Here is a 12384-nt window from a genome sequence, read left to right on the forward strand (position 1 = left end):
AATCATATTCTCTCCCAGTTCAGTATATAACATCAGGAAGATCAAATAATATCAAGACAGAACCTCAAATTAGGTCCTAAATCTCACTTTTAGGGGAGGTTTTACCTCCAAAAAATAATTCTATTCTTAAACGATTTCATCAGATCAGACCTTAGAACTAGGTCAGAATTAAGAAATACAAATATTCTTGCACTGCTATCAACTGCATTTTTTCCCTTCAAGCCCCATGCACTTAAAGCTTATGGTAACTAAAGAGGGAAGTTTATGAAAACAATGACAGTTTGGGTTTTTTTAACTTACATTTGTGATTTATCTGTTTCCTATCACAATATGACCACCAGGGACAATTAAACACAGCAAATTGTTCATTTTTGAGTGCTTGCTCTACTTCTTGAGGAAACGGCCTACAAAGTGAAGATCTTTACTCAATACTCTTCCTCACAGAGATCTGAAGAAACCTCAAGCTTCCTATTTCTATTCATGATGAAACGGTTGCACTCCTGACAAATTATTCATGATTATTTGTTCTGTTCTGGTCATGAYAAAATAGAAATTGTATGTTTATGCAAAGACAAGGCAATCTCCCAAAGAAGCATATTCAATACCACAGTAGTCATTCAATTAGCACAATTTACACTTTGTAGTGAATACTTTTCCAAAACAAAAAAATTGCTCCTGGGAAAAGTTCTTTTTCTAGCCTATTGATATGAAACCAGCAGCAAAATAGCAATACACAGTACTGTTTGTGAAGTGTTTTCTTTCTGAGCATCCTAGATATTTTTTCTGGGTAAAACATTTTCATTGTGCAAGACAGTGTTTGAGTATAATTTCATATAACTTTTTTCATACCTTAATTATATCTTATGGGGTTTTTGCAATTGGCTTTGACTGACTCTGTAAATGAATGAAACGTAGCTTTTAAAAGAAAGTATTTCTGCAGAAATCAGTTTGAAGAAGTTACTCTGTTGGGAAATAAAGAAGCCATTTAAGTGTCTTAAGACAGGAATCTTACTCATTAAATGCTGAATATAAATTGCTACAGTGTTGAGGCCTCCAATAGCTTTAAGTTTAAATGGTGGCTTTAAAATAATATAGTAAAGGCAAGATAAGTTAGGATCCATGCAATTTTATTTTAATAATTAGACAAATACATGAAAATTTGCAATAATCTATCAAAACTTTATCTTATCAAGAACCAGAAAGGTATTTAAAAAACATTCACATTCAATTCAGATTATGTACAAACCAGTGTTTGTAAAAAAAGAAAACAGCAAATGTTCTGAGTGTAAAAGAATTCCATTCTAATTCACATTTCAGTGTTCCCAATGACCAAGTTACCACTGAGATGCAGCCGCAGTGCAGACATGTTCCATAGTCTCTATCACACTTGTTTCAATAGCATCATTGCCAAGAGTAATAGTACTTTTTTAGTAATGCATTTGGGTAAGTTTCTTCATACAGTACCGTCCACCCAAAACGAACTTTAGAATATTTATTTCTTCACTGCAGTAATGGCAGAACAGATGTCATCTGCAGGCCCAGAATGCATACTCTATGTATACCCAAGAAGTGCCACTCTTCTAGGCCTGAAATATCCAGGGTCTGCTTTGCACATCAAGGAAATTAGCCATTTTTAGTGGAAAACAGCCCTTGAGTATTTGGCTTAAAAAAGTCATGATCTGCCCAGACAGGATTATTCTGAATGTGCTGCAGTATACAAGTGCACATCTTCCAGATACAAGAATTTGAGTGCCACCTTAAGAGCCATGCATAGCTATGACAGCATCATACACCTTTGCTAAAAAACCCCCAGCTTCTGGGGATCTGTTTTGTCTTTTTGCTCTGGATTAAATGCTCCAATGCAAAAAATGAAGAAATGAATTAAAGTGGCTGGTTTTTAAGCAAATCTGTAGCTCAGTGTTTTGGTTTACTCATTTATTTATTTGCAAAAGAGTAGTCAAAGGAGGAGACTAATCATTAATGCAATCAGAAAGGGGAGAGTAAGCTATCAAGATACTCAGTTTCAAAACATAACTATTGAAACACAACAGTTACAAGTTAGTCTGATCYGGGCACAAAAGAAATGAACCTAACTACCAGAGCTACACAATAGTTCTTTCAGAGCTACAGTCTAATGTACTGTTGTTATTATACTAATTAAATAATAATGAACAACTCTCTCAAAAATGCAGACTACATAACAGAATTCTTCCAGTTATCCCAAGCTAGCCAAGTTGAAATGGTTCAAGATCTATAATTAGATTGGTGTTTTAAGACAAAGGAGAGTAAGAAAGAAGGGATACCATCTTCACACTTATGTAATAACAACTCAAATTCAAGCAAAAAAACATTCTTAACYGAATCTTCTGGACCCAAGTCCTGAGATAGCCTTTATCTGCAAGATCTCATTTGGAACAAACTACCATGCCTCAGTGTAAGAGAGCAAATCTAGAAAATTTGCCTCAGTTCTGCACATCCTGGTTTTTGAAGGTATACTCAGGACTTGGTATTAGACAGCATACTTTAACATATATTGGGCTGGGCTTGAAGCAGCTTTCCCTTTTCTTTATTTCTTTATTTTGAGATCAAATACATAAACTTGAACAACAGTTTCTGTGATTTCATAGTCTCCACCGCTCTAAGTCCACACTAACGCAGAAATTAAAACTTCAGGATAGCAGAAACAACTTTGGAGAGTGGAAGACTGGCAATTTAGTGTTTGAAGATTCTGAGCTCTTGCTCAGGTTGTACATCTAACACCCATTCAAGTATGTGGAAAGGCTTTTTTATATTTCTATGGATTCTAAAGCAACTCTTATTGGAGTCATTGCTTCTACAGTAAATAATTAAACCAAACCCACAAACAATAAAGATGACTGCTGCATTTCAGTAACAACTCAACTGAGACTTGGCTCAGGTATGCAAACAGATGCTAGTGGTACCAACTCTTAGCAAACCTGTTCTATACAACAAAACAATAGTTAGGATGCCCAATAAAACACACATGGGAATTTTCTTAGATATAATGCTCAGGAAAGGAACAAGTTACAATAGTATAAAAACTTAAAACAACTCAGAGTCTTGTAGAAAAAAGCCCGTTTTAAGTCAGGCTCCATTTCAGCAAAATATGGAAGAGTGAATGAAGCTCGAAAACACAAGGAAGTTTGACCTGAAAAGTCAGTGTGAGCAACTGTGATATGATTACTTTATTAATGCTATCCACAATGAATTAGCATACAAATGAGATGAATAAAGTACTTTAGAGGAGACAAGACAGTATATCTTATTGTATGCAGATGTAGATGCTAATGCTACAGTTAGCGCATCATACTGGACAATACAGAGATGTTTCCAAGAACAACCAAAGAAAGTAACCTTTCTTGGTTTTAAAGCAGATTTATACATCGCACCCTTTATTCCATTAGTTGGGCAATGGTTTGAGAGCATCTGTGAGGTCTCAGTCCTTTGAATCTACAGGCACTGAAACAAAGCCCCAGGAAAAGGGCAAAAGGAGTTTGCTTTGGGATTTTGACAGTTGTTCTATTTGGCAAGGACTCCAGTAACCAGATGCAGGTAAAACGGAATGCCCATCAAGAGTATCCACTCCCTGTGCTTCGTTCAGAAAAAAACTGACTTGTACAGACTAAGAGTCTATGGCAAAACCAACTTCATCTCACATAAGTCTCATTTCCAAGCAGTTATTCACAAACAAGCTCTTTCAAATAAAAAACAAAACACAGTTTAGCAGTTTTAAGGTCAGAATTGATTCTTTTTCTTGTAGGAAGATCAAAAACCCGTATCATCTTTTCAGCGATTTTGAGTCATCGTTCATTTCTCCAGTCTTCTGATCCTAACAGGAGAGGTAATTAAAGTAAGAGGGCCACAGATTTTATTCCTTGGTAACATTACTTAATGTCTCACCTAACTTAAGAATTCTCACCAATAAAGTTACTCCATGAAAAAAAATCCCTGCCCAACCTGAGGTGTTAGAAGGTTGAGTGATCAAGACTTCAGACCAACACAATAGCAAGGTCAACAGAACTTTACTTAGAAAGAGCATTTCCACATTTTAATTTGCTGTAGACTAGATCCTTCAGCTATGTTTTTGAAGAGAAAATTTTGAAAGAAACATTAGAAGTGCTGCTAATAGCACTTTAGCCTTTAGATCTGGCAGGCTAAACTCCAGCTGGAACTGTTGTGAATGTCTGCTTCTTTCATAAGATGATCAATAAAAGGAACTTAAACTAACAATGTAGTCTGTGCTGTTAGTGGCTATTCTCAAGTGAAGGGTTTGAACTGGTGTTCCAGCAAAATGACTTGCAAGAGAACAAAGAGTAAGTCCTGAAATTGCCTTTTAATGTTGTTCTGTAACCTTTCAGAATCAAAGATCCAAATTAGGACCTCATGATCCTCTTATGCCAAATGATTCAGTCCAAGTCTAAGTAGCTACATAAACTGGAGCAGCTCTACAKAAGGTGCACTCCATGCGTGAGAATGCAAGGTATTAAAACTGAGAAAAKGCTCTAGTTCCAGTGTGAAAAAAAGCTTTTAAAGTTACTAAACCAAGCACATTTAGGCACAGAGGCTATGAAGTGGTGGAGCACCCTTTCAGAGTGACAGTTTCTCCCATTGTTGATTTGCTACAATGCAAAATCCTTTTTCATGACACAAAGCACAGTCAGGACTCAGCTGTCAAAAATCACTGCTGAAGGAGTTTAAATTGGGTTCTGTCTCTTCAGATGGTTTAGAGCCAAGTTCCATTTGATTTGTCAGCTTCCTCTGTTAATGTCAAGGAAGTCCTGAGCACCCTTAATGCTGTGGAAAATGATCAACCTGTGGTGAGAGAGCACATTGCTGGTGGAAATATTAGCAATTTTCAGACAGGTGGTCCTTACCAGAGTTATGTATATCAGATTGCTTCCGATAAACAGCACCCAGTTTAGACCACTCATCAAGAAGAAACCATGTTCACACAGGAAAAAAAAAAAAAAAAAATCATACGGTGCCCAGTGCAGCAGTTGTCTCAGGAAAAATGGGAGGAAGTTGTAATGATTCAGGCTTGGAATCTTGAGTATTCAACTTCAGTTTCACTTGAGGAGTGAGGGAGAAACATTTTTCCTCCTCCCAAATTTGCTACAAATACAAATATCCGTAGAATACCAGCATCAAGTGTGCTAGATATAAAATTGATGGAATGCTAGCTGGTCCATAAAGGGCTGCACCAAGTTATCTGTGGCAAAGTAAAAAACTAGCCCAAAGGTTATGGAGATTGGAAGAGCTGGTAAGGCCTTCTTAAAGATGGCAAGAAGCAGAAGTGTAAGGCACAGACCCTGAAGGGAGGGGGGGRAAAAAAAAAGACGGAGAAATTAGGGAACTCTGATGAGCAAAAGATTATATATACATAAGCACTAATGAAAATGGCTTGTACATCATTTTTCTTCTTCTCTATCTTGAACTAGCTGTTACTGCAAGTATTAACGACACCCCGTTCAAGAAAAGCACAAGGTACTTACACTGAAAATCACACAGAAATATAAGGAATTCGCATGCCTTCCTAAACTAAAGGCATAAGTGATGGACATACAGACAGTGAAAAATCACAGCTGAAGCCCTCATCAGTTTTCAGAGTTAGGCCACCAAACAAGCAAATCCCAAAGGAAAAAAAAATTAGCAGTTATGACTTTGTCCCCGATGAACATAAGGAACTATCACTATTATCATATTACATTATACTCACAATTAATATGGCTACGAAACACGCTAAAGTTGTATTCCAGTCCCCACTTGCTGTTGCAGAGGCTTTGCCAACCAAGACGCTGTAGAAAATGAAGTCTCCTAAACCTAGCTTTACTCCTCCTGCAGAAATGAATATATGGCAGCATTAAGCATCAGACAGTCTACTAATATTACATATCAGTCATTGTGAGAGAACAAGACAGATTTAGATTTTTAAGCATCAAAACAGCTTGCTAAAATAAACATTTTATTTTGCACTTTTAAAAGCAGTACCACTCTTGAATCAAGTGATAAACACTTGTGAAACAAGATAGCTTAGGAACATTACACCACTCAACTCATTCATCCTATAACTAGAATTTTTCTATACTCTTGTTGTATTATAGACGCCAATTCAGTGCATACAAACTCAAAAAAATTCTGTTAGGGCTTTTTTTCTACTTTTGGTTGTCATGTCACAGTAGAATATGGAAGTACGATTTCTTAAGCTGGCCAAGGCTAAGGAGAAACAAATGAACCACTCATAGATTTGCTGCTTTTAGTTTATTTGCCAATGTAAAAACCTACATTCATCAAAATACTCCACTGTCCTCCCAAGTTTCCTACAGAGTTATGATTATGGTAGTTCTAAAAAGCAATTTTGTGTAATTAAGCATATCACAGAACCAAAAACATATTTAGTCCAAGATGTGAGATCTAGTAAAACTCATGAGTTAGTGTTATATTTTTAATAGTAATTAGCAACCTTTGTGAGCAGAATATTCAGTTATTTCTGTTTAAAAAAAAAAAAAAAAGGTTTCCTGAATGTTGGTTGAGTTTCTGAGCTTTTAAGAGACATTAAGTCAGAGAGGTCAAACACCAGGTCAACAGGCTATTTTCATTTGGCCTGCCATTCATTTTGTCACCTAATCACTATCCAGCCCAAACGCACTCTTTAGTTCTATGAGGAACTCAGAGCATCAAAGCAGAGGTTTATGCCTGGTTGGTCATTAGTAAAAATGCAGCCCTACTCTCCTTTTACTTCTGAACCAGTGGCTGTCTTCTCTCTGCAATGAACAAAGATATTTAGAGCTTGCCCCTGCAGCTAATAGGATAAGCAGCAATATTGCAGAGGGGCCTATGGTTATAAGGCCCTAGTAGAGATGAGCATTGTCTGATGCCTCTACCACCTCCCAAGAGCATGAAGAAGGGGAGGCGCGGGAGACTAAGGCGACAATCTTAAAACACTTTTCAGGTAAAAGGAGTGCAAGGGGTAAGAAGAGTCATATGATGTATTTTGCAGTAAGCTGAAAAACAAGCTCTTCCTATCAAACTTTACCCCATTGTCACAGAAGCTCTTTAGAGTTTGACTTGCCTGCTTTAAGTTTGGTTTGTTTGTATCATGCTACTCTCCCTCAGCACTCAGAGGCACCTTCTAAATGCTTATTTCAAATTTACAGTTATTACAGATATATACCCTCCAAAGCCAATGGCTGAATTCAACAGCTATCCACATTGCTCTCGGATAGTGGACTGTTACAGGAGGGAAAAAGTTCAGAAAACAATTGAAGCCCACAGGATAGCATATTTCCATGCTATTGGATTTCCTGGTGAGAAAGTTCACAACAGTAATTAAGCATTGGATTATTTAGTTTTAGAATATTAATTTACCTAGCTATTATTGAAAATTAAACTTTGTACTATTAGCAACATTTAATTTCAATGACAAAGTTCTACACCTTGCTGGAACTAAATGTAGTCCTTATCTCAGTTTTAAAAAGGCAGAATAGCAGAAGGAGGTTTTTAAGCCAAGAATATCAGTTACAGCTGAATCTCCACAGTCAAATGCTAAAAACTTGAAGGACAGATTTCAGCATGAGCCTTAGAAATACATTTAACACAGAAAATATTTCACTTATCCAGCGACTTTTAAAAAAATACATGAATGCTCAGTGCACCCCTATTTCTGTCTGAGGAACATAAAACTGATTATTCGCAGTAATACAGAATAATACTTGTGCTGATAACTATACTCGTGCAAGCCAGTAGATGCACAAGTGAATACTTTGAATATCTGTTCCGGGACAGTGCATTCAAGAAAAGGTAATAAGCATTAAAACACCCTTTAACTGCTGAAACAAAACTTGGATGCTTCCAGACAAGTGAACTCTCCAGATTTCTAGTAAGTTAATGCTGGCTGACAAGTCTGACTAGATAATTTCACATCTATCCTTATTATTTGCTGCAGAAACATAGGGAGAAGAGGGGTTTTTGTTTCCTAACGTAGGGGTTTTTGTTTCCTCCTTCTATTGGATACTTTAGAAGGGGGTAAGAAAAGAAGCAAGCCAAAAGCTTAGACTCAGTGGATGTTAAAACAATAATCCAGTAATAATAATAACAACAAAAAAATATAATGTTTACTAGCCTAGCCAGAYGAGATTCTTAGTTAACCAGTTAACTAATAACAGTTAAAATAGCCCAATCCCTAAGATTTTTGCATATTAATGTTATTTTTCTAAGCTCTAGAAAAGAAACTGGATTTGCAACTCACTCTGAATTTGGAATTTTGGGAATAAATTCCAAAATTTAAATGTTCTTAAAGCAAAAGCCTTTATTCTTTTAAACAGAGGAGCACCTGGGAATGAGAGGAAGCAGTTGCACCTACTAAATATGGCAGCATCACATGGGAAGAACAGCCCGTTAGACGGGTAGACCCTAATTTATTTAGAGCTTTGTAAATCTAATACCAGCTTAAACTCCAATGGGAAATCAGGAGTCTGTTAAAGCAGATACCTGAGTACTGATATCGTGCCCTCCAAAGATATTGCACTTATGCAGGATGTTGGAGAAAAATAAGCAAGCCCCAAGCATTCTGCATTCATTTCAGTCTCCAGTTAGGTTTAAACACTGCTTTGTGCAGAGTGGTTTACAGTAGTTTAATCTTGAGGTGAAAAAGTTAACAACTACATTTACAGGGCCTAAAAGCCAAAAGAGGTAATGCATACCAGAACACTGTGAAAAAGACAGAAGCTAATGTAACTGTATAATGATCTAAAARCAACTTGGTAGTTTGTGCTATTAAAGTTGCGAGTCTGTATCTCCAATGAAAGAACCATTTGACTAATATTACTCACTACTGCAGCAAAACCAAGAGTTACCTAAAAGCAGCTCCATCTACTTCTATAAAGCATGGAGATACTGATCCTGGGCAAGAATAGCTCTTCAGCTTGCTATTGCTCACACCATACCTTATTGGTGCAATCAGAATGACTAAGATTGAGATTAACTAGCTTCATATTTACTCAGTCTTTCAGACTGAGTACTCCATACTCACGTTCTTCAGGGTCTTCACTGGTTTGAGAGTTACTGGGTAGAGCCTGAACAGYAGCACGTGATTCAGGTGTTGATTCAATGGGTCCTATTCTACTGTCCCTTTGTTGCTGCCATTCCTGACTAAAGCCACCATCATCTGCTTCAGCATCTTCATTCTGAGCCTGGTTTGCTGGGGCTCAAAGGAAGAAAGCAATTTAAAATCCACTTCAGAAATGTGTCTTCTAACATCTAACAATCTCTCCACATACAAAATCATACATGAACAAAGACAAAAGGGTATTCTGTATTATTTAGCAACCTATAACATCAGCACACACCATTATAAAGATTCTCACTTATGATTTTAATACTTTTTTTAAAAACACTCATAGATATCAGCATGTACTCTGCAGTTACTGCATCTAGATGTTGCACTCAAGTTCTAGTATTCTGCAGTACTTTCCACAAAAGAGTGGAAGTTCTGTGGCAGCCTAACTTCCAAATCACAGTTTAGGGAATTAACTCACATTTAATACTGCATTAGCTTCTCTAGTCAGGAAAGTATGGGAATCAGCGTAGACCTCCCAGATAAGCACCATTACTGGGTATTTTTATAATACAAAACAAAGATGAAAATCTGATGGCTTAATTTTCCAATAGAATAGAAAAGTTTACTGAAAGTTACATATTAGTGCACCCATTCTAGCTGTGGGAAAATTCAGAAATTTTGCTCTACTTAGGTATACATGCAAACAAACCCCATGTTTTTAACACTAGCTGTATAGCCAAAAGGTCTAGAAACATTTCTGTTTAATACAAATATGAACATGAGTTAGCATTATAATACCCTATCTCAATTTGATACCCAACTGAGCTCAGTAAATAGTTGTCTGTTGATAGTCATCTCACCAGCAACATTCTGAATTCCAGCAAAATGAATGCAGGTACATTAACTGCACAATAAGTGAACAACTTTTACAGTCTATACATATTCATCATTCCTAAAAAAGCCTCTGCTCTTTCACCCTTCTAGAGCAACCAATGAACTTAAAAAGTGAAAAGACCCCACAGGTCTCCAAAAACATGTCTTCCAATAAAATGACAACTATAAGAGCTCATCAAAGAAAAACTCACCTTGTTTATCATAGGTGGAGTTTTTGGAAGCTTTCCGCTGGGCTTCTGGATCTTCCTCAGCCATGTTCACTAGCCATACCATTGTGGCTATTAAAAACAAACAGTATAGTTAATGATATCTTCAGACGTATGCAATTCTGAGCCAGTGTTGGCATCGATCCACTGTTTTTCCATTTTTTGGTGTAACTATCTTCTGTTGCAGGCAGTTCTACTCTCATTAAAGTATAGTAGTATCTGGAATGCTGCCAGTACCAGCTACAACACGCATCTACTGAATTTGGTGAATACAAGTTTTACTTTTACTAGATGTTGAAAAAAAATGGCAGCAGCTGTGTTGTAGAGGCTTTAAAGGAGCTACTTCTAAGGCCTACTCTGAAAATCTGAATCAATAATTTACTTTTTTTCCACTAATTGGTTCTTTTACCTGCAAGTGAAAAGGACTATTAAAACTAGTACTGAGGCAACGTCAGTTCAGAGACAGTATCTGCATCAGAAGTCTTTTTGTTCTCTTCAACAYCGCCCGCCCCCCCAAGAATAATCTTGAGGTAATTAATCATTGCCACACTTAAACAGTGTATTTTAATTCAAGTTTGTGATTTTTCAGTATTAACATCTATTCCTACAGAACAGAAAGATGGATAGTTATGAATAATACCAGTAAAACACAGGAAAAATAACAGTTACAGAAACCCCTCCCTTTTTCCACCATAATCTTGTCTTCTAAACTGCCAGTCTGGAGTCTACAGCACAATATGTTTCCTGCTTCTGAATATAGGCCTTTCTTGACCACCAGTAGAATAATGACTTATAATTAGCCTGAAGTGAGGCTGATAGTTAGATGTGTTATCCACATGATTATAACTAGTAACACGGAAACCAAATCGGCGTCCCAATAACTTTGATTAGTAGCAACAACAAAAAACTATGAACAGCACCAGATTAGAATTAGAATTATCATTATCATTAGAATTATCTACTGATTGATACAGAGGACATAACAGCAATTTGCATTCGGTAGGTTATTTTTTAGCAACTATAGGGAGAAAAAAAAAAAAAAAAGTCTTGCAGAAAATCATGTTGCAAATGAATCTTTTCCTGGCAATTTTCCCCCATTCCTTTCAATAACACACACATTATTTAAGCACTGAAAGCAGATAAATATTTTCTAAACAGAAATACTCCTTTTGAACATGCTTGGTGCACAGCCTAAAAACATACAACTTTGGCTAAAATAAGTTTTGTTACTATTTTTCCTGTTCCTACTTAGTAAGAACAGAATGTGCTGATTTTTATCTTTAAAGATCTTAGCCCGAAGACATTTTATGTTTTTTGAGTCAACAGCAAAAGGATAATTGAGACCCAAATGAACAGAGTGAGAGTTCCAGCTGTGAGAGCACCACATCAAAATGGAGGAAAAATGAGAAAATCCTTTCACTTTAGCTGATTGTAAATTTAAAATACCTAACAAAACATACTTACAGGAGTAAATAAGTGCTGGGAAGAGAGTTTCATTTCTCTCTTGAGCTGTTTCAACCAGCATACGAAGAGGACCTTTAGGACAGAGGACAGCAACCAAATCTGGAAGGAAGAACAAACAACTCTTGTATCACCGTAGACATACTTTAAGAAGGTTTTTATATGATACTGCTTGCAGAGACTGGTAAAAGAATACTCATGTTAAAATGCCACCTTATGTATACACTTGTGAGAGCCACTGGCCAGACAGTCACAGGTCAGCATCCTACAGGAAGTTAAAATTTTTCCTCAATCTGACTTTTGGACCAAATGTCTAAGCATACGTACATCTTTGCAGGATACTCACAGTATGTGAACTGGGGAACAGATCGCTGTTACTCTTCACGCCCCCTCGTTGTCTCTCTTTCCACCTCTTTCTCACTTCCCAGTTGCATACACACATGAGCACTACCAATATCAGAATATGCTCCTAGTCTTAGGTCTTGCATATCTGCGATGCATAGAAGACCAGCTAGATGAAGTTTACCACATAAAATTGAAGATGATAAATTGATTTCTTTGGTACCATTCACGTCCCCTAGGTGTGTTGACCTTTTTTTTAAAGAGTTGATGTTCTCCTACACAGTAAATAGTTTAATTGCTAACTCTGAAACATAGCACCCACACTACTGACATTTAGTTTGATGCTCCATTATATGTAGCATTAAAATGATTCCTCAAGAGCTTGCATCAGCTCAGCAAGCCCTC

At 36.8% G+C, this 12384-nt stretch overlaps 1 protein-coding gene across 8 annotated transcripts in view; it reads right to left on the bottom strand.

Moving 5' to 3' along the window:
• Window positions 1–1239: 1239 nt before the first annotated feature.
• The window catches only part of PSEN1 (presenilin 1), a 29337-nt gene continuing 18192 nt past the window's right edge, over window positions 1240–12384 (bottom strand). For 6 of the 8 annotated variants that reach the window (XM_026078783.1, XM_026078782.1, XM_026078780.1 and 3 more), the window contains 5 exons: window positions 11641–11739; window positions 10162–10248; window positions 9050–9223; window positions 5738–5856; window positions 1240–5330 (listed from right to left, as the gene is read on the bottom strand). In XM_026078783.1, the coding sequence (XP_025934568.1) occupies window positions 5175–5330; window positions 5738–5856; window positions 9050–9223; window positions 10162–10248; window positions 11641–11739 (635 nt within the window). In that variant the 3' untranslated portion in view covers window positions 1240–5174. The remainder of the gene's footprint in view (window positions 5331–5737; window positions 5857–9049; window positions 9224–10161; window positions 10249–11640; window positions 11740–12384) is intronic. The other 2 variants (XM_026078785.1, XM_026078784.1) reach the window with 1 other exon arrangement.

This window comes from Apteryx rowi, unplaced genomic scaffold (genome assembly GCF_003343035.1).
Source record: "Apteryx rowi isolate R43461 unplaced genomic scaffold, aptRow1 scaffold_488, whole genome shotgun sequence".
In the NCBI taxonomy this organism is placed as follows: domain Eukaryota; kingdom Metazoa; phylum Chordata; class Aves; order Apterygiformes; family Apterygidae; genus Apteryx; species Apteryx rowi.